Here is a 22,141-nt window from a genome sequence, read left to right as displayed (position 1 = left end):
ATTACCTCCCCAAAAAATGGGTGCCTCTACAGTCTCATTCGATTCTAAATGCAATATGTTGTTAAGAGGAGAGGATTCGACGCAAACCACCTGATGACGACCTCCACGTCCTCACGCACCACGACCACAAATACTGCATGACCTCATTTAACTTATCTACAATTCATAAGTCTAAAGTTTAGCAAATATACTTATCTTAAAATAGAGATGTCTTATTTAACAGTCTCTAAATCCGACAATTTTACTAAAGTACTAAAGTAAAAGTAACTAAGGTATAGTTAACTAAAGTACACATACTTACTTGGATCAATGTCAAATACTCGGATTCACATTTCCAGAACCTTGTAAATTTTTGTACAAATTACCCACATCAAATTTCCAAAAGTTTTTAAAAATCAGAAATTTCAAAAACAAATTATGCATGCAATTTTAAACTCAAAAATCATAGCCCGAGTTTTGCAACTTGACTCTGATACCACTAAATGTAGAACTCCAAACTCGATCTGGATGTTATGACCAAATTTAGAGAAGTTACATCAACTCGTTTAAAAACCTATAAAACTAGTTTGAACATGTAATGTAAAAACCAGAGTTAACTTTGAGAATTCATTTTTCAGATTAAGGGAACAAAACCTTATTAAAATCATTTATGTTATTACAGAAAACCACTTAAGCATTCACTTCATTTTGCAATAGAATTTTTAGAGTTTTAGTTTGAAAACCGTATTCTAATTTGTTAACTTGTAAGATTTTACAGTTTTAAGTACCAAAACGCGATGAACAAAACAAAAACCAAAAACAAAGTCCAAAAATGAATTTATAGTCCAAAAGTCCTAAAACATTTAATATCATAACCCATCATATTTAATTTAACCATATAAGCAATCCGAGCTTCTCCACGTCGTCCGATCCTAGGTTTGTTGATTAGGTGAAAAGTCAGATATGAAAAGGGGTGAGCTATAAAACTCAATTTATAACAAAACTCAAACAGAGAGCACATATTGCACAATAAATAGATAAGAGTATCGTAGGGAATTCATCAGAGAGTACATATTGCACAATCTCGGGTTGCTCGACAACGTTGACTCGCCATCCCTGGTTGTCCGGTAATGATGACTTATCAAAATCCAGTTTAACTTTCAAATCAAACATATGTGGTCAATCCACTAAGTTGTAGTCAAGCTACCAAAACAAATATGTGGTTATACCACCAAATAGTGCAAATTATTAAACTGCCAGAACTTCCTCCTTAACATATCATTCAAACCCCATGCAATGTGACATGGCATGGAAATACAGTAACAAAATGATAAGCATGTTGAACATGCATTCATTTTCTTAACATAAACCAGTAAGCATGCGATCTCATGCTTTGCAGCCAAATTTATATCAGGTTACAAATCACTTTAACTAGAATAACCACAACATCACATGCTATGGAATTGAAACAAAGCATAGCTCAGCATTAATCAGATATCTGTAACTAAATAGCAAAAAAACAAATAGAACTCTCATATTTACAAGTTAAATATGAATCACACACTACGAACATGCTTGCAGATGTTACACACGTGATATCAATCTTACCGATATCAAATATAAAAGTCACATGTACTATACACATCAAATTTCCAGAGGTCATATTAACAAAAGTAGAATATCAGTTCTCACATTTTACCATCTTATTTATACAATAAGGAACTTATGGAAAGCCTAAATTTGATTTGCACATAAAAAAGACCCTAGGGTAAAATTTCAGTGAATGGTCCCACACGACCTGACGCACACCCATGTTGCCCACACGACCCAAACAGCCCAGACTGTGTGGTCCACACGATCTGACACACGGCCTGGCACATGGTCGTGTGGCTTACGCGGTTTGTCACATGGCCTGGCGTACGATAGTGTAACATCGACAGAAGGTTTTTTGACATCGCTTCATTCATTGTTTTTTGAGTTTTTTGTTACACACCTTGTCAATTTTCAATGCAAATCTATAGAAGTAATTTTCAGTACCTAAAACATCATTTAAAACCAACCATTTAACAAAGATTCACTAGATTTTAAACCAACAATTCAATCATAATTTTAACAAAAGACCTCAACGAATCGAGAGAGCCCCAAAACGAAGCATCGTTCACATACCCTTGAATGAAACAATAGCCTACAACACTTAATTTGTTACCAAATCTTTGCTTAAACGAGATTTCTCATGGTTAGAAATTTAATCACACAATGAAAAAATCATAATCCAAAACATGACAATCCTCAAAACCAAATACGAAACTTAAATTCACAAAATTACCACATGGCCTGCAACGATGCAAAAACAAACTTTGATACAAAAAATCTCAAAAGAAAATAAGAGCGTAACAAAAGAAGAGAAACGATGAAGGAAGTCTTGTGCCAACAAATTGAATCGAGAAGAAAAAGAAAGAAACCAAAACTGAAACTCACAGTAAAGGACAAAAAAACGTAAAAGTGGATGGGAAAAGAGAATGAATAGACGGTAATTTTGAGGAGAAATTTTAGGGAAACTAATTTTAAAAAATAAAAATAAAAATAAACAGAATCCTAATCAATCAGGTTTATGCTAACTTATTATTTGACTAGAATTCAAATCCAATTCAAATATTAGCTACAAGGGCGGTACGAGCAAGGAATTACAAAAAGATTTTTGTTTGCACGCATAAGAATTCAAACACAGGACCTAAGGTAAACTAAAACATTACTACTGAACCAACAAACTCATTCTATCATCGATTGGGCTAAAATAATAGATAAGCTAAGTGTTCAAGGGTAAGGGTTGGAACAAAAATAACAAAAACGTAAGGAAGGGGATTTGAACACAAGATCTCTCACACACAGACATAACACTTATCACTAAACCAAATCAATTCACTTCACTTTAAAATCTTCACTAAACCAATTTCTACTAACCTGATTTTTGGATGTGACATTTCCACTATTTTAAATATAAAATATTTATTTTTATATCATAAAAAGATTAAACTTAATTATATATTAAATAAAAAATAAAAAGGTAAACTACCAAAACAGTCACTTTTGTTTACCTCAGGTTACATTTTAGTCACTTATGTTTGAAATGTTATGTTTTAGTCACTTCATTATCGTGTTTGTAACATTTTAGTCATTGAGCTATTAATTGTCATTAAAAGTGTAATGGTAAGCTGACGTAACACGTTAAAGCATAATTTCAAACAAAAATTTTAAGTTAATTTATACAATCGGTCCCCATATTTTTTCGTTTTGAGAAATTTAATTTTTTTTTATTTTTTGTTTTTCTAACTTTTTTTTCCTTTATTTTCCATTTTCTTTTGCCTCTCCCTCTGTTTTTCTCCCTCCTCCATTTCTTTTAACATAATTTTTCTATGTTTTTCATTTGTTAAAACTAGTTTTATACTTTTATTTTTTTGAATAATTTAATTTTTTTCGAGTGAGATAAGCTTGTAGACTAGTTTTAACAAATGGAAAACATAAAAATATTACGTTAAAAGAAATGAAGAATGGAGGAAAATTAAGGGAGAAGCAGAAAAGAAGGAAAAAAAAGGGAATGTTAAGAGAACATAAAAGAAAAAAATTAAATTACTTAAAATGAAAAAATACCAATTGTAGAATTTAACCTAAATTTTTTGTTTGAAATGACGATTTAACGTGCCACGTCATCTTACTGTTACACTGTTAATGACATTTAATGGCTCAGTAACTAAAATATTACAACACGATAATATAAATGACTAAAATGTAACATTTCAAACATAAATGACTAAAATGTAACCTGAGACAAATAAAAGTGACTTTTTTAATAATTTACCCAAAATAAAATTTGATTCGATTTCAGAGAACCATAACACAAATCCGTGTTGATTTTCTATTTTCCAATTTTTCTTACTCAACCCAATCACACAATCAGTTACTTAAGCACATGACAATTCAACGAGATAAACTAATCTTAAACAGAGTATTAGAAATCGAAGAACCTTAAAGCTTTAAATAAGTAGTTGGTAGTAAGATTGACAATAAGCTTGCAAGGCAACAATCGGAGAATAATGTGGCTACAAATGGTGAAGCAAACAATAGGCAGTTTTTTCTTCTTAACAAGATAAATTTTATTGAAAACATAAGGTGAAAATCACCATTCAAATTATAGGAGAGAACCTAAGCCAACTTGTATAAATACCCTAAATGAAGACTCATAACACCAATGCCACCAATAAAACCAATAGACAATAAAAGACCCAGAAAAAAAAATCAAGAAAATCGATCACATTTTAAAGAATCAAAAATAGGGTAAAATATCTTCTATGACACCTATGACTTCTCATCATAAAAAAAGAATATTAAAACATATTTTCCAACTCTGTTGTAAAAAACGAATCAAAGAATGTTGAAAGCCCATGATGTGAGATCATTGATAAAATGCCTTCCATACGTAAATAGTTGGATCATGAAGAATGAGGTAATGGAAAACAATAATGGAGCCAAGCATCAACAACCTATTATCCAAAAGAACATCCGATGCCATCTTCAAGACAAAGAAAACAATTTATACAAGATAAAAATTGAATGAGCAGTAACTTTGCAATGAAAAATAGACAATTTCACAATCAAAATGAAATAATTGATCCATCACCGTCACCTCACAAAATTGAACATAAGAAAAAACCACACAATTAAAGCCCATACCTTCAAAGTCAAGAGCTAGCCAATGAGCACAAGCAAACAACACTCTTCTTATTTCTCAATAAACTTATCATCATGTCCGTCAACTCTTAAACCCAAAAGCATATCGAATTCCTACGCTTCTGTAACCTCTTCCAATATTAGTTTTTTCAATTCTTGAAATCAAAATCAGACAACGATTCATTAGCGAACTTGTTTGATGGAGTTAAAATAGTTGATAGGCCCCTTCTCGTTCTCCAACTCCTATTTTTAAATGCCTTATTCACAAACTCCAAGTAATACACAACCCATCGAAAGCCACCCACCAGTCTACCTCGATCACAAAACATTGACCGATATTTCTAGAGAAACCAGACATCCAAACCTTGATATAGTCTCTTATCACCCCAATCGACGAGGCTAGCCTCGTCTTAGTCCTCAAAGCACCATATGAGTTGATCTTATGTTTGATTAAACAACAAATTTTGTTTCCATCATAGGAATTAGGCTGAGCACTCAACCAAATCGAGACAAATTGGGCTAAAAATTTTTGAGTTAGCCAACTTAACTAAGTCTTATTTTATCATCTAATATGATTTGAAATATTTTTTTAACTAGAATTGAATTTGAGTCAAGTCGAGTCGAATTGAATTGGATAAAGCATTCATTTGCATACTAACATGCTCTTTTACTCAAAAAATCTTCATTGAAAATTATATTTTCCCTCATTAACTAGAGGTTTAAACATATTATGCCAAAAAGTATACCACAATCATCCTCAATACCAGCAAAGTAAGTAGGGTTCAACAAGTTAACATGGATCCAATCACCGACATCCATCGAAATTCATGGATCTTATCTAGTTTTACCAATTGAAACCATGTAGGCATTGTAGGAAAGGAATGTAATAAAAAAGTGATTAATATCGTCTACTTGGTTCTTACAAGACTTGTGATTCAGGTCCCTAGTAAATTGTCTTTTCATTCTCCCTTCAGTAGTTAGAGGCTTGTTATTACAAAACCAACCATTACAATACTTTGACTCTTTGCAAGCTATTATAATGCCAAATATATTTCCACCTTTTATCAACTTTTGCATTTGATGATCCAACCAAGAAGCCAGATTTCACCAAAAAGCATCGTTTGTTGTCCCACAACTAACCTAGAAAGTCCTCTACATTAGTAAAAGAAGGTGGTCTATGGTATACATGTTAGGATCTAGTATACTAAGTGTAGTTTATTTGTCATTTGTAACACCCATAACCCGTATCCATCATTGAATTAAGGTTACGGAGTATTACCAAACAATGTAAGGCAAACAATAACAAATGGCATCTAATTTACCAAACTAAAAAATAGTTTTGAAAAAATCTGGGACCAAATTGAAACAAATTAAAAATTTTGGGAAAAACTAAAAATTTCCAAAGCAGGGGTTACACGACCGTGTAACTCACTGTGCCCGTGTAATACAATGTCACACGACCGTGTAACTCTCTCTGGCCAATGACAAAGGTGCATTCAATACTCTCAAGGCAAATAATGATTTCCGACTTAATCTATCTGCAACAACATTAGCTTTCTCGTGATGATAGTTAATCACAAGATCATAATCTTTTAATAGTTCTATCCGCCGTCGCTATCTCAAATTCAACTCATTTTAAGTCATCAAGTACTTCAGACTTTTATGATCTGTAAATATGTGACATTTTTCATCGTAAAGGTAGTGACGCCAAATCTTTAAAGTAAAAACAATGGAAACTAACTCCAAGTCGTGAGTCAAATAATTCCTCTCATATGGCTTTAACTAACGAGAAGCATATGCTATTACTTTCCCAAATTGCATCAATACACAATCCAGTCCACTAAGTGACACATCACTGTAAACAAAAAATTCTTTCCCAGATTCAGGTTATGTCAATACTAGAGCTTCTGTCAACATTCGTTTTAACTAATCAAAACTTTTTTGGCACTTAGCTGACCAAACAAACCAAATATTCTTCTATAGTAACTTGGTCATCGGTGAAGCTATTATAGATAAGTTTTGAACAAAGCGTCGATAGTAACCTTCTAGTACTATAAAACTCCGTATTTTAGAAACATTTTTTGGGGCTTTCCAATTAAAAATGGCAAAAATCTTACTGGGATCAACATGTATCCAATCTGAAGAAACCACGTGTCCAAGAAATTTAACTTCACGAAGCCAAAACTCACATTTGCTGAATTTTGCATACAACTACTTCTCGCACAGAATTTGTAATACAGTTCTCAAATGCTGAGTATGCACGGATTCTGTTCTGGAGTAGATCAGTATATCATCAATAAATACAACGATAAATCTATCCAGTTGAGGCTGAAAAACCAAGTTCATCAAATCCATACAAGTAGCAGGAGCATTAGTTCATCCGAAAGGCATTACTAAAAATTCATAGAGACCGTATAGGGTTCGAAAAGTTATGTTCGGCACATCACAGTCTTTTATTCGTATATGGTAATATCCCGATCTGAGATCTATCTTAGAAAACACGGTTACACCTTTCAACTGATTGAAAAACTCATCAATACGAGGCAAAGGATATTATTCTTTATCGTTACTTTATTCAACTACCTGTAATCAATGCATAATCTCAGCAAACTGTTTTTCTTTTTCCCAAACAACACTAGTGCACCCTAAGGTGATACACTCAGTCGGATAAAACCTCTATCTAACAATTCTTGCAACTATGATTTAAGTTCTTTTAGTTCAGTCGGTGCCATTTTATACGGTGGAATTGATATTGGTATGGTTCAATGCATCAAATTAATAACAAACCCAACTTCATGTTCTGGTGGCAATCCCAGTAATTCTTTAGGGAACACATCCGTAAACTCTTTAATAATAGGCACCTGATCCAATTTCGAGCCTGACTCCCGAGCATCTAGTATGTAAACCAGAAATGCCTCAAAGCCCTTACGAATCATTTTCTGGGCAGAAATAGTTGAAACAACTCTGATAACACCGTTTAATCTATCATATTTAACTGTAATCAATTCACCTATCGGACATCTCAAATCAATATGTTTCTCTCTATAGTTTACCACAGCATCATGTAGCGATAACCAATCCATTCCCAGAATTATACCAAATTCATGAAAGGGTAGCAACATTAAATCAGCGGGAAATTCATAGCCCTGGACTCTCAGTGGACACTTATGACATATTAAGTTAACTACTACACTCTGACCTAATAGATTTGTAACTTGAACATCAAATTCAATTGACTGACAGATAGATTTTTATCAGTTGCCAAAGCTATACAAATATACGAGTAAGACGACCCAAGGTCAATCAATGCATATATAGTAACATCACAAAGAGAGAATATACCAGTAAAGACATGAGGTGCAGTAGCCTCTTCTTTGGCTCGGATAGCATAAGCCCATACAGGTGCTCTAACTTCAGATCTGGCAGTTGTATCTTTAGTGCTACTCTGGTTCACCCCTGGGTTGCTACTCTGACCGAGACGTTTAGTCTTCTGTGGCGTAGTCACAGGTTTTTCTCCCTGGTCATCATTCTCCCTAGCCATCTTTGGGTAGTTACTATAAAATGATCGGTTGACCCACACCTAAAACATGCACCCAATTTGGATCTACACTAACCAGTATGTAGTTTACCACAATGTTCACACACCGGTCTTGAAGCATTACGGACACTGACCACATTGTTAGCAGGTTTATTCTGGAAGTTGGAATCATGTTGTCTCAGTTTACTTCCACCCGAAAACCCGAATAATGCAGTGACATGATTATCATCTTCTTTTGCTTTCTTCAGTGGTTGTGCAGAAAATGACTTAGGATAGTCCTTTTATTGAATTCCCGAGCTTTCTTTTCTATTTGCCTCTTGTCATTATAGATTTCTTACATCTTTTGTGTTCTATCAGAAAAAACTACAAACTGTCGTATTTCAGTCCCTCCAATCATCATCTTGATTTCATCGTTCAACCCGTCTTCAAAACGAGTACACATTTCTTCCTCATTTGGCACAATTTCTCGAGCATACTTATTAAGGTGCATAAATTCTCTCTCATATTCTGCTACTATTTTGTTTCTTTGTTTTAATTCCAAGAATTTTTTTTCCAATCCTGTTATCTTTTGCTAACATACTTCTTTTTAAATTCTATTTTAAAGACTTACCAGTTGATGTTATCTCTCAATACTACTGTCGTTAACGTTGACCACCAGCTGTAAGCTTCATCTTTCAACAGTGATACTGCACATCTGAGGTAATCATCAAAAGAATAGGCCATTTCATCAAAAACCAGTCAAATATTTTCCAGCCAATACTCATCTTTACCTAGATTATTTTCAGTTCTACCTCAAAATTCCTCAGTACTATATTTTCTAACTTTGTCGACCGAAACTCGTCGACTTGTTTCAACTGTGAGATGGGGTGGAGTTATCACAAGAGGTGTAATATGGGGTACAACAAGGGTGGAGGTTGATGAGCCACTAGATTGTTTCTCATAAACTCAGAGAACCATTGTCCCATTAAACTAAAGAACATACTTTTAACTTCATTTTCAGACTTTTTTAGAATCGGTATACTGTAACTTACACCAAAATCAATAGTTGGAATAATACTGTTAACTTCATTAGTTTCATCACGATCAGAATCAGATAACATCTTTAAAATCTACAAGAAAATAGGGGTTAGATCGGATAAATCAATATCAAACTATCATAGGTTTATATGACATGTAATTTTCTAGATTTCATTCACGCTACGTTCAGTCCGAGAACTGACCAAAATCGTAGCTTTGATACCATTAAATGTAACACCATTAACTCGTATCTATCATTGAATTAGTGTTACAGAGTATTACTGAACAATTCAGGGTAAACAATAACAAATGGAATTCAATTTAGCAAACTAATAAACAATTCAATTGGGGTAAAACATACATTTATGAGCCTTAAATCAAGTCTACGTGTTCTAAAAATAGTTTTGAAACAATTTGAGACCAAATTGAAACAAATCAAAAAGTTTGGGAAAAACAAAAAATTTCCAAAGCACTGGTCACACAGCCATGTGATAGAGCCTAGACCGTGTGGCTTGGGACATGGCCGTGAGGCTATTTTGGACGCATGTGTGTGTAGATCGTGTTACTCGTTGTCTCTGTGTAATATGAGGTCACACGACCGTGTCGCCAGGCCGTGTAACTCTCTATGCCTATATGGTCCAATCTGTACCATAATACGCTAGGAACACATACCCGTGTGACAGCCCGTGTTCCAAGCCATGTGTGCCCAAAATGACCCAAAACATGCTCATTTTTCATTCAATTGCATAAGTACCTAAACCATCTTATAATACATTATTACAACCATCAAAACATATCCAAGAACCATCATAACATGCCAAACAATCAATCAAAAATACTATTTAAAGTCATTAAAGTCACCACATCTCAATCAATTAACAATTCATTACCTTGACTAGACTTTCATGCTATCGCACTTGACCACATTTAGCACATATATAAGTTAACAAGCTTATCATTTGATTCACACATCCATATTACTTGTGCCTAGGTTGATATCATACATACATGCTTTAAAAACTATAAACATAACCAAAGCATAAACAATTCAAGTTGTACAACATAAACTATTATGCATCACTGCATACAACTTTAACTTCTATTGCATGCCATATAAGTCAAGATGTATACAAAATCTACCAGAAAAGGTTCTTAGATAGTGTAATTCTTCGAGTTGATCCGATCTCCCAACTTCCACAAAATGTAATCTACAAATAAAAGACAGGACTCGAGTAAGCTTACATAAAACTTAGTGAGTTCATCATTTAAACAATAAAGCTTACCAAATTAAAATAACAACTCAATTAAGAAGGTTATTAAACAAGTTCTTATAAATCACAGCTCACCCAGGTGAGTAATGCCCAACATTAGTACAAATCAACTCTCTCCATTTCAATAACATTCAAAGATCCATAAACAATGCTTGATGAACGATGTACGGATAGGAGTACATGGTTAACCAACCAGAACACACAAGAAACTCATACGAGCCAATCCAACCAATGACACACCTCGGCACTAAGTGCCTAGCTCGTAGGTCAACATCCACCCCCGTAACACATTAGAAAACACTGTAATATAATATGAGTCCGCAACAAATATAAGACGTCGGTATATTCAGTAATCAGAGGATATACAGAAAACACCGTCACATCTTATACCAATCTCGTACCACGAACAAAATAACCTATTGGCATGCCAATTGTACTTTATCCTACATTCATCCGACTCAGGGTTTATAACAGAAAACAGTGTTATCGTTTCATTCTATCAGTTCTCATTTACAAGACAACATTTGCATTAGCCAGCATTCGACAATTGAATTTCATTTAATAAGCATTTAGAAATATATTAGAATTAAATTGTTCGAATTTACTTAACTAAACTGCAGCACAACAAGATACATAGACTATTCAACAATTTTCTCTTTCTCACGATTATCAGCTCGTTCTTAATCTAAAATAATAATTTCATTCAATTAACTAATTCCAACAGCAAAAATAAAATCACTTTATACAACTAAGTCCTTTTTGATATTTTTACAAAATTACCCTCAACATTTTATTTTTATGCAATTTAGTCCCTAAGCCCAAAACATGCAATTTAACCATTTTCATTCAAACCCAAGCTTAGCCGAATATTCAAGGGTTTCACTATAGAAATTTTTTGCAATTATTTTGTATCAAGCCCTTCTAATTTTATTAATTTAACAATTTAGTCCTTAAACATTAAAATCATCAAAAACTACTTTACAAAATAGTCATATCTAACAACCACACTCAATAATCTTTTATAAAACTTCAAGAATAACTCAAAATAATCAATGGCATATTCTGAAAATTTTGACAATTTTACAAATTAGTCATCGGTTAGCTAAATCAAGCTAATACAAGCTCAAAAACAAAAATTACTCAAACCGGACAAAGTTTACTTGCCTATTTGAAGAACCCTAGCTTGGCAGAACCTTAGGTTCTCTAATGGTGGCTTCCTTTCAATTTTTTGGTGAAAAATGAATTGTTAAAGAAGATGATATTATTTTATTATTATTTTGTTTTAATCTTATTTGCTTATTTACAATATTTCCCTTAAAAATTAAATCAAATTTCATGCAATTAAGCATCTAGGATCATTCACTAAACATCAAATGGTATATTTTCCATTAAATACCCCTAGTCTTCCTTTCTATAGCTAATTGATAACCTTAACTATTAACATTAACTTCTATAGCTTTTATGATTTAGTCCTTTTATTTAATTAACTATCCAAACGATAAAAATTCTTAATCAAAATTTAATACAACACTAATGACCTTGTAAATATTAAATAATTAATATTTACGAACTGACACGTTAGAATTATAGTCTCAAAACCACAGTTTTTGACACCACTAAAAAACGAGTTGTTACATCATTTGTATATGTAATTTTTTGAGCACATTGGTTTAAATAAAATTTCATTATTCACTTTAATATCATTTGTATTTGTCCTCAATGGTTTTTGCACGCAAAAAAAAATGTAAAGAAATATTGGCTCATTAATTACCTAATGTTTTAATACTAAGCTGCATTACGTGATCGAATCTTAATGTGAGAAGACAACTTGTATTAGTAGGTAATCTACAAGGTCCATAGTCTGATGAATAGAAATTGAGTAAGTCGGTTAAAAGACTATTATGTCGTCTATCAAGTCCAAATGGGAAGATACCTTGTCTTGGGTATTAGAGTGGTTTACTCCTAGAAGATAAAGACATAGATACTATTGTCTAGACTAACAATACATCAGAGAAGACCTAAGTTGAATTAATCATAAATACATTTATGAATTAATTCACTTATGACGTTGGTAGTATGGTTTACCTCAATCCAAAGTAAGTGACTAACTTTGTGTGCATGACTTGTATACTTTAATGTATTAAAAGCCTAAATTCAAGTAACTAAAGAGCCATAAGCAGGCACGTTAAGCAATCAAATTCTGCATGACATAGCTACATATACAATATTGGAATTCATAGTGCAATAAAGGGTAAATGATATCCCCTCATCTGCATTACATGATAGATGAAAAAGTAACGTAGTCACGAATCATTTGTCTACGGCAAATGGTTACCATGAAATAAAATAGAACCATATAATTGAGTGAATGAATTCAACCCAAAGAGATTAAGGATATTCTATAAGGGTAACACACTTATGACAAGGTCATTAGACAAACACTTATCAAGCTGCTTTCATAATGGTATATTATAAGTAAGAGTTCATCATGATACTTTAATGGAATGACTTCATGATTAAATAATATTATAATTAATAAGTGAAAAGCCGAAACTTAATTACAAATTATTTTATCCTTAATTATCATAACATTTTTCTTTTTTTATGTGATTAAAGTTTTAATTTAATGTAAATTAGGTAAAATCCTTAAAATTTTGAGACATTTGCGGAACATTTACAAGAATGCCGGCCGTCACCACTGCTGGTCAAGTCTTCTCTGAGGATGTTGCTGACTTTTCCATTGGGCATCTCATCGATGTTCTCCAATGAATGTCAGCCAGTGACTAAAATAATTTTTATTTTTATTTTTAATACCTAAAATGAAAATCTTTTATAGTTAGGTGACTATGTGTGTAATTTACCATAATAATAATAACCTTCCCCGCCCTGATTCGTTGTGACTTGTCAGATTGTAAGTTGTCTCAGGTAGGATCAAAAAGAGTTCAGGCCAACGCATAGCAACGCACCATAAAATCCCACCGCTACGCCTCTCTCTTGACTGAGAGAAATGGAGGCATTATTGGTGAATTACGTTGAGAAAAGCCTGGAGCAATACATGCGAAGAAACGCCGTTTTCCTCTGCGAACGCCTCTACGCTGAGTTTCCTTCCGAGGTTTCCTCTTTATTTTCCATTCTTCAATTGTTTTCCTTTTCTTTTATTCTATTTGTTCTTGGAATTGAATCGAAACTTTAAATGTGTTATTTTTCCTGTTACTGTAGGTGAATTTACAATTATTGGCTAGATGTTACTTGAATAATAATCAACCTCACTCTGCATATTACATTCTTAAAGGTACTACCTTTCTTTAACGTTTTCGTTTCTCTTTTTAATGGTGTTAGGGAATGATACTGGTATTTTGAATTGATGTTTGCGTTTATTTGCCCTGATTTCAAGGTATGCAAATGGCTCAGTCTCGTTACTTGTTTGCAATTGCGTGCTTAGAAATGGATCTCTTTTGTGAAGCGGAAGCCGCATTGCTGCCTGTTAAAGATCTATGTGCTGAGGCATGTGATCACCTTTTGGAAGTCGATTATAATGATGAAAAGGGTGGTTTGCGATATCTGCTTATTGGTTATTTATTTGAATTTCATGATCATATTTGTTGTTACATGCATGTAGGTTCCAAATGGTGCTGCCGTGCAATATCTTCTCGGCATTATTTATAGGTTTTTCCTGCCACTTGTTTTTTATGTTTTATGTTTCTTCTCATTTTTCCAAGCTTTATAGTATTACTGGTATGGTAAGCCTAGCATTCATTGCAGTGTTCTCTTTCACTAGATTAGTGGCTTTCCTTGATTGTACAGTTTCGATGGGAAAGTAACCCTGAAATCAGAAAATTCCCTTCCTAATTTCTTCCAAGGAGAATTGGATGGACAGCACATTTTCCTCCTAATTAGTTGGGAGAACTTTCAATTTTACTTCGAATGATAAAATTTTTTTACGTTAGATAAACCAACCACTGTTGGCTTGTAATTGAATTAGCATTCCTGACTAATCCACTAACACTAAATACTGAGCTAGTTTGTTCACGTGCCAAGTTTATAGCCATGAATCATACTGAATCTAAGCTGTTCGAGAGAGGCCAGGTTTATTCATACAGAATTGGCATTTAATACTGTGTTATACTTTCCTTTTCATTTGGGCAGGATGTTACTTGTGTTGGCTTGCTATATTCTCATTGTCGTTCTCTCTCTTCACTACAATATCTTTGTTCTGTATTTTTTTCTCCACAGGGACACCGATAGGAAGAACAAGTCTATTGAACACTTCAGGAAGACTTTGTCAATTGACCCTATGTTTTGGGCAGCATACGAGCAACTTTGTATGCTAGGTCAGTGATTTTTGTACAGATTAAGTCAGAAAGATTACATAATTTTAAGCTTTGGCCTTATTCTTTTTTTTTCTTCTTGTAATATAAACAAAATTTCCCTTAGAAAGACAAGAAAAAGAATAAATTCTTGTGCAGAGTCTGTGTAGTGTTACAATTAACTTATAACTATAATGTTCAGTTGTAGGTATCTATCTGCATAATCATTAATTAACATGTTGTTGACAAGGCTCAAGTGTATTTATTTCAGGTGAGGCAGAGGAAGCTGCTGTTTGCTTTGGTGATGCAACTGTTCCTTGTGTTCAAGAGCATTACCTAGGCAATGCATCAAGTTGTTTACAAATAGCTGATACTGATCATAGCTGGGATTCTTCTCAAAGATTTGGCTTAGAATATTTGAGTCGAAGCGATTTAAAACAAAGGGAAGGGAACAATATCAGAGTTATGTGTGAGAATAATCATGGAGGACCTAGTTTAACAGGAGCTGTTAGGCAAAGAAAAACCAGCTGTTGCAGTACATCATTTTTAAGTACTCCTTCCCCTGTTCCCACACAAGTAAGTCATTTTTGGGTAATTAAATAGTTAATCTATTTGAATTGTTGTGAAAGACTTATTTCATATCCTTGTACTAGCTCTAACTTGTTTAGTGATTTAGCATCGTGTGCATGTAGGTTTACATGTATATTATATTTGCTTAGTTGATTTACTGCATCTTTTTTTATACTTAATCTGGTGAGCATATTCTAGGCAAGCAAGCTTGTCATACATAGTCTTGCTCTGTTCAACTTATTAGCATATTCGGATTTTAGGACTACTATTTGCAGGTTCTTGGAGGCACCAATTCTTCAAAAGCAACTTGGTTTTTGTCATTAGTTTGAACAACTTTATGTTGAATGCTTTGGATGCATGCAAATTATTTCAGGGCATTCTTAACCATGATTTTCAGAATATGACATTGTAGGTAAAAGAAAACATTTTAAAGTTTAGAATTGATATGAGCAACTTTTAACAGAGAAATCGGGATGCAGAAAAGATTTATCTGTTCAGATGCAAGGAATTGTTGATTTTATAGTTTCAAAGATATATCACTTACACAGCTTCACGTTTGCAAAGAAGATGGCACCATTTATCTACTCATTCAAATTGCATGTCATGAGAAGCCTTGGCTGATTCAAATTATAAATGATCTAGTTACTTGAACTTTGACACATTTGCTTAAATCCATGAATGGTTATTTACAATGCATGTAGTAATAGACTAACAGCAGCTGGTCTGTCAGGCTCTGCAGCATCAGTTATGTTCTTACTTTTTCATATGGATATGTTATTTATCTGTATCCATGTTGAACATGTTTCTGAGATCTGTGTTTTCACTCTTAAGCTATCGGATGTGGCTCCACCACCTCTAGTTAGAAACATACATCTTCGTCAAAGTGAAGACTCTCTAAGACCTAATACTCAAGCTCGAGGGAAATTTGCTTGTGATAATGAATCAGCACAGGTTGTATTTACGCATTTATCTATGACAATGTCTCTATTACCTCGTTTAGTTTTAATAGTAATTTCCATTTGTTTGTTAAACATAGGCTCAATCATTCCTAAAAAATTTTACTTGTTACATTATTTAGGAGTCACGTTTCTCCTATGCTTGCATCATGAACATTGCATGTAATGCAACTTGTGTTGATAATATTGAGGTCATAATCTTACATCATCTAATATAATTAACTAATTATCTCTATATGTCATTTTGTCAATGAAGAAAAAATCTAGATATCTAGGATTGCCCTTGACATTAAAAAGTCACCTTCTCTTTTGCTACCCATACAGGATTTGCCCTTTTGACATCAAAACCTTTTTGTCTTGTTGAGAGCAACCTTTAAAATAATTCAAATCCATTTATATATTTAATAAATAAAATATTAGAAGCGAATGTATGTTTTTTGTGTATGGGTTTGGTAGGGGTTTTGCTTTCAGCTTGCTGAATTAGGAAAGAAGTATATTCAGAAAATGATATGGCTATTGGGCAGTGGTGTGCGGACTGTTTATCCCTAAGTTGTAAGGCCACTTGTTCCTTTCTATGGATCCCTTAAACCTAAGTGAGAATCTTACTAGTTTTGTTAACCCCTACTCTCCTTGTTTTCTGATTTTCTTTCAGATGTTAATTATTTTTCCTCTTTATTATAGTGAGCTTGTTTTGTCTGTTTGCTTTCAGTTCTTATATCTTATTTTATTATATTTTGGTTGTATTGAAACTTGGAATAAGGTGCTAGTGACTGCAGGATGATGGTTGAACGGAGTGTTTTTGTTTTGTGGTTTTGTATGGACTCAAACTATGCCATTAATTTTACTTTTACATCAACATTCTGAACTCGTAGGAATGAAATCTTTAATTATCTTTGTAATTTTCTAGCCTTTTGCTTGTTAGAATCTACTTTAGGCTTATATATGCACTTTTCTGTTGCTTCTTAGGGGCGTTTCTTCCAGTTTAATTGTTTTAATTTTTCTATTATTATTTAACATTGCTAAAGTACATCATGCTTCTCCCCTTAATTTTTCTTTTCTAAAATGTGCTGCCTCTTCTGTTATGACTCTGAAGATTCGTGGCAGTTTATTTTTCGATTCAGGACTTCGTAGAAGTGCTAGATTAGCTGTAGGGCACAGAAGCTTGAACACCTCACAAGGATCAGAAAATAAAGCAAAAAGTTTGCATGCTTCTACTAAATTAAGCTCTGAGACTTGCTCTTCAACATTTTGTCAAGGTCAATTTCTTTTATTCAGTTCCTCTTTAACAAAATATTTAATTTATTAATTATGGTTAGTTATGGTTAGTTTTTATTTTATATGTTAGACACATTTAACTTCAGGCATAGCTGTGAATTTAATTTGATATGTTTCATAATGTCAAAAAATATTCATGTTTCATCTTTTCTTCTATGCATTTTTTATTGCATTTTTAAATTCAAACACTTTGATGTCATTTGTAGGGAAATTGATGGAAACTTATGAGGTTGCTGTATCAGAGTTCGGAGCAACTTCTTCATCATTATCTTCGACAACTGATGTTAAATCCATTCAGCATGAGATAGAAAATACAAAACTGAGCAGCTTTATCTCAGATAGTGCAACAATTAAATCTGGTATCTCAAATACAATGAAACTCCTGAGAACTCTTGGGGAGGGCTATAGGCATTTGTGTATGTTTAGATGTAAGGTATTGCTCCGTCAACTAAAACATGTTTTATCCTAAATAGTGAGCTTGAGTGCATATTTTTATAATGTATAAAAATGATTGGGGGATACTTTCGTATTGATGTTACAGGAAGCTTTAAATGTCTATCAAAAGCTCTCATCAAAGCAGTATAATACAGGCTGGATTCTTTCCCAGGTGATTGTGTTGTACCTGAGCTCTCCATTTTGTGAATCTATATTTTGTTTATATCTGCTGGCTTTTGGAAGGGAGTAACAAGTGTTTTAGTTCTTTGAGAATGGTAAACTGAAAATTTATTTTCTGGTTTGCTGTCAGCCTTGCTTAGAAGTTGTAGTATTTCATTGCAAATGGTGTACTACAAATTGTGTCTTATTCACAGTTTCAAGTTTTTGAGACATTGAAATATTTTTTATTTTAGGTTGGGAAAGCATATTTTGAGCTAGTAGATTACTTAAATGCTGATTATGCCTTTAGTCTTGCGCGCCAAATATCTCCTTACAATCTGGAAGAGATGGATGTATACTCCACGGTTCTTTATGTGAGTTGTATTTACCCATGTTTTAACTTTGAGATAGATCATGCATTGATTGCCGCTTCAATCTATATATTAAAATGCAAATTTATTCAATTTTATATGCAATTTGAAACCCTTTAGTTTCTGCCTTCTACTCAAAGCAAGAAACTGCTCCATGTTGCCAATTTATATTTCATTCTCCTTCTGAATCCTTATCTTTTGCAAAGTTATTATCTTTCTAAGGTGCAAAGTTAAGTAATCTCCAGTCCAGAAATAACTACCAAGTTTATAGAGGGGAGAATTTCATAGGTTGTGACACCCTTGAATCTTTGATTTGATAACAAATCATTTGACAACAAAAACCACTTCCCTCCTCGTCAGTTATACTTGATTTCATCGCAAATATCAGACCTCAAGTTGTTTTTTTTAGAAATGCCCATATTTCTACAGGGAAAAGCTTCATGATTTTTATGGCATGGACGGAAAGTTGACTTAATGATGCCTAACCTAAAATAAAGGAAAGGAGGTATGGAGTCTGGTTGTTGGATAGAAAAAACTTACTCTCTGCCAGACATAGTTTTATGAGCTCAGTTTGTGGGGCAGAAAAAAATGATGATATTTTGATATTTAGTTACTTTTCTCTGCATTTACCACATGTTTTTTTTTTCTTTGCAGCATTTGAAACAAGATATGAAATTGAAATACTTAGCTCAGGAGATGATATTAGTTGATCGTTTTGCTCCACAAACATGGTAACTTCGATAGACCTCTATGATCCTGTAAAATAGTTAAAATAATGTTATTTTTAACCCCATGCATGTCTGAGCTAAACATTTTTCTGCTGTTTTCGTTCATATTTATTCCCAAGTATTTCTTCCTTTCAGATTTTCTGTTGTAGTTGAAGATGACTACCTTGTTTGGACCGTTAATTTTCTTGTTCATTATCTACAGTCAAGAAAACATGTTTCAGCAATCTGTGTGTGTGTTTCTTTTAGGGGGTACAGGGAGTGGTTTGTGGTGGTGTTAATAGGACTTGAAGTTTATCCGTTGGATAAAAGTGCATTTCTATTGCATTCCTACATTCTCAAACTACATTTTATCAAATGAATTTGTCATGCATGATGGTTTTAATTATGGAATGCCTAATGCAGGTGTGCTATTGGGAACTGCTATAGTTTGCAGAAGGATCATGAAAGTGCACTCAAAAGTTTTCAGCGAGCTGTGCAGCTGAATTCTAGATTTGCATATGCTCACACTCTTTCTGGTCATGAGTATGGTCTTACACTTGAGAATGTTTTTTAGACTCATCTGGATTAATTGAAAAACTTAAAGAAAAGAAGAAAAGAAAAAGGGGTTCTGATCAAGCGATTGTTTCAGGTATGTTATCATGGAGGACTATGGAAAAGGTGTGGAGTGCTACCAGACATCTCTTCATGTTGATGCAAGACATTATAACTCCTGGTATGGGCTTGGGATGATCTATCTCTGCCAAGAGAAGTTTGAATTTGCGGAGCACCATTTTCGCCAGGCTTATCAGATAAATCCTCTTTCATCAGTTATCATGTACTATTTAGGAACCACTCTAGAAGCATTAAAGGTTTGACCACTTCTATATTATCATTCTATACCTATCAATTTTTGCTACCTTAGGACTCAGTGACCACAATATGTTCTTATCATTGAACAGTTGTGCAATGCTCAAACTGTGCATCTTACAAATGTTTGATCTGTTTATGTAATGTTTAAAAGATAGAAGCATTGAACTAGTGGAGTCTTGTTTTTCTATGCTTGTGCAATTGACAAATGGTTTTTTTTTCTTTTTTCATTTTGCAGAGGAGTGAGGAAGCTTTGGAGATGATGGAGAAAGCTATTGTCATTGACAATAAAAATCCACTTCCGAAGTACAGCAAAGCAAAACTGCTGGTGACACTTGGAAAGTTGAATGAAGCCTTGGAAATTTTGGAGGAACTTAAAGAGTGCACCCCTCGTGAAAGTTGCATTTATGCATTGATGGGTGAAATTTATAAACGGAATAAAAAGTATGATAAGGCAATGCTTCATTTTGGAATTGCTTTGGACTTAAAACCATCTATAGTTGATGTTGCTAAAATAGAGGTAATATTCATCATCCTCTTCTTTCTTAGACATCAATGTGGCTTGTTTCTGAAATGTTGCTTTCCTTGTTTCATCCACTGGTGTGCACAGCAATTTAAATTATATAAATTACTTTCACAATTTTAATCAACTTATACCTGTTCAAAGCCTGAACATATTTAATGACCATACTGCATCCCTTCTGGCAGAGTGTGCTGCAGTCCTAGAACACTTACAGATACCAATTAACATAATACTATTATTACCAGGAAATAAGTATTGTACGTGGTATTCTGTTTCTGACCATTCTGTGTAAATTGTTATTTATGGGGCAGGCTGCCATCGAAAAGTTAATTATACCAGACGAAATGGAGGAGAGCCTGTAGCAATTTGTCCATAGTCTCGGAGTGAACTTGTTTGAATGCAGAGTCCCTGTTGTCTGAGGTACTTGACATGCTACGCGATGTGGTTGTAGATGTCTGGAAGACATCTACAGACGAGCTTCATCCCAAATTGATCAGGAAGTGAGTAGCAGTTTAATTTATGCTCCGTCGCTTCGGGGATATCTGATAAAATTAGAACAATACAGAGTTTAATTTATGCTCCAAGCTTGGTTATGAGTAAACCTGGGACTAGCTTAACTTCCATTTATATTTCATGCCTGCAATGCACATATTGTTTTGATCAACAATGAGTTGTTCAATAGCCTTTAATCCCAAATGTGGTTTTTTGCCTTTTCAATAGTAATCAATAGCTTGGGATAAACCTTGTCTCAGATAAAGTTTTCTTGAGCATGATGCTTCTCATCATGAAATACATGCATGACTTTTAGCTAGATATTAATTATTGAATATTTATCATCCGTATCCATTGTGATAATAGATTTAGACATTTAAATTTGCTTAACTTTTACATGAATTGGATTTAGGTATCGAAATATAAATGCTTGTGAAATAAATAAATAAAAATTGACATCAAATTCGGATAGTCAGTGGATTTAGATATTCTAATAATATATTGCTAGAAATGTAACTTTCCGCACTATAAAATATAACTAAAATGTAACAGTATGCTGCTAAATAAAGCAATTTGGGATGCGAAATGAAACAAATAATAAAAAAAGAATAGTTGTAAAAAGTTTTTTTTTTAAATTTATTAATATGACATTTTCGGAAAAAAAATTATTCATTATGTAGTCATATTGAATTTGATAAAATAATTTCAACATGGTAAGGAAATAATTCAAGAAGAAGCTGTACGATGTTGTTATCTTCTTGAAACAAATATTGGCCACGTTTTTTATACATTGCAATCTGATGGAATGAAGCAAGCGATTAAAATGGAATTCTTCAGCTATTGTTTATAGGCTAAGGAAAGTCATGCATTGCTTGAATTTTTATAATCATTGAATCTAAATTTACCCTTAAAAAAAGGTCAAAGTTGGGGGATATTTAATGCAACCAAA

At 33.4% G+C, this 22,141-nt stretch overlaps 1 protein-coding gene across 3 annotated transcripts; it reads left to right on the top strand.

Annotated features, from left to right (window-relative positions):
• Positions 1–13,375: 13,375 nt before the first annotated feature.
• On the top strand, positions 13,376–21,441 carry LOC107951913 (cell division cycle protein 27 homolog B). 3 transcript variants are annotated; one of them, XM_016887096.2, is made up of 16 exons: positions 13,376–13,642; positions 13,750–13,822; positions 13,925–14,034; positions 14,150–14,196; positions 14,764–14,861; positions 15,109–15,413; positions 16,239–16,358; positions 17,457–17,619; positions 17,845–18,071; positions 18,180–18,245; positions 18,487–18,606; positions 19,258–19,334; positions 19,734–19,853; positions 19,960–20,179; positions 20,416–20,697; positions 21,012–21,441. In XM_016887096.2, the coding sequence occupies exons 1-16, from the start codon at positions 13,538–13,540 to the stop codon at positions 21,060–21,062; spliced, it is 2,184 nt and encodes a 727-aa protein (XP_016742585.1). In that variant the 5' UTR covers positions 13,376–13,537; the 3' UTR covers positions 21,063–21,441. The 3 variants fall into 3 exon arrangements, with proteins under 3 accessions (XP_016742585.1, XP_040940962.1, XP_040940965.1); XM_041085028.1 differs by lacking the exon at positions 16,239–16,358 and having other exon boundaries at positions 13,377–13,642; XM_041085031.1 differs by lacking the exons at positions 13,376–13,642; positions 13,925–14,034 and having other exon boundaries at positions 13,774–13,822.
• The last annotated feature ends 700 nt before the right edge of the window (positions 21,442–22,141 follow it).

Source organism: Gossypium hirsutum, chromosome A02, assembly GCF_007990345.1.
Source record: "Gossypium hirsutum isolate 1008001.06 chromosome A02, Gossypium_hirsutum_v2.1, whole genome shotgun sequence".
In the NCBI taxonomy this organism is placed as follows: domain Eukaryota; kingdom Viridiplantae; phylum Streptophyta; class Magnoliopsida; order Malvales; family Malvaceae; genus Gossypium; species Gossypium hirsutum.
Note: the sequence above shows the minus strand (reverse complement) of the source record. Positions and strands in the feature narration are given on the sequence as shown.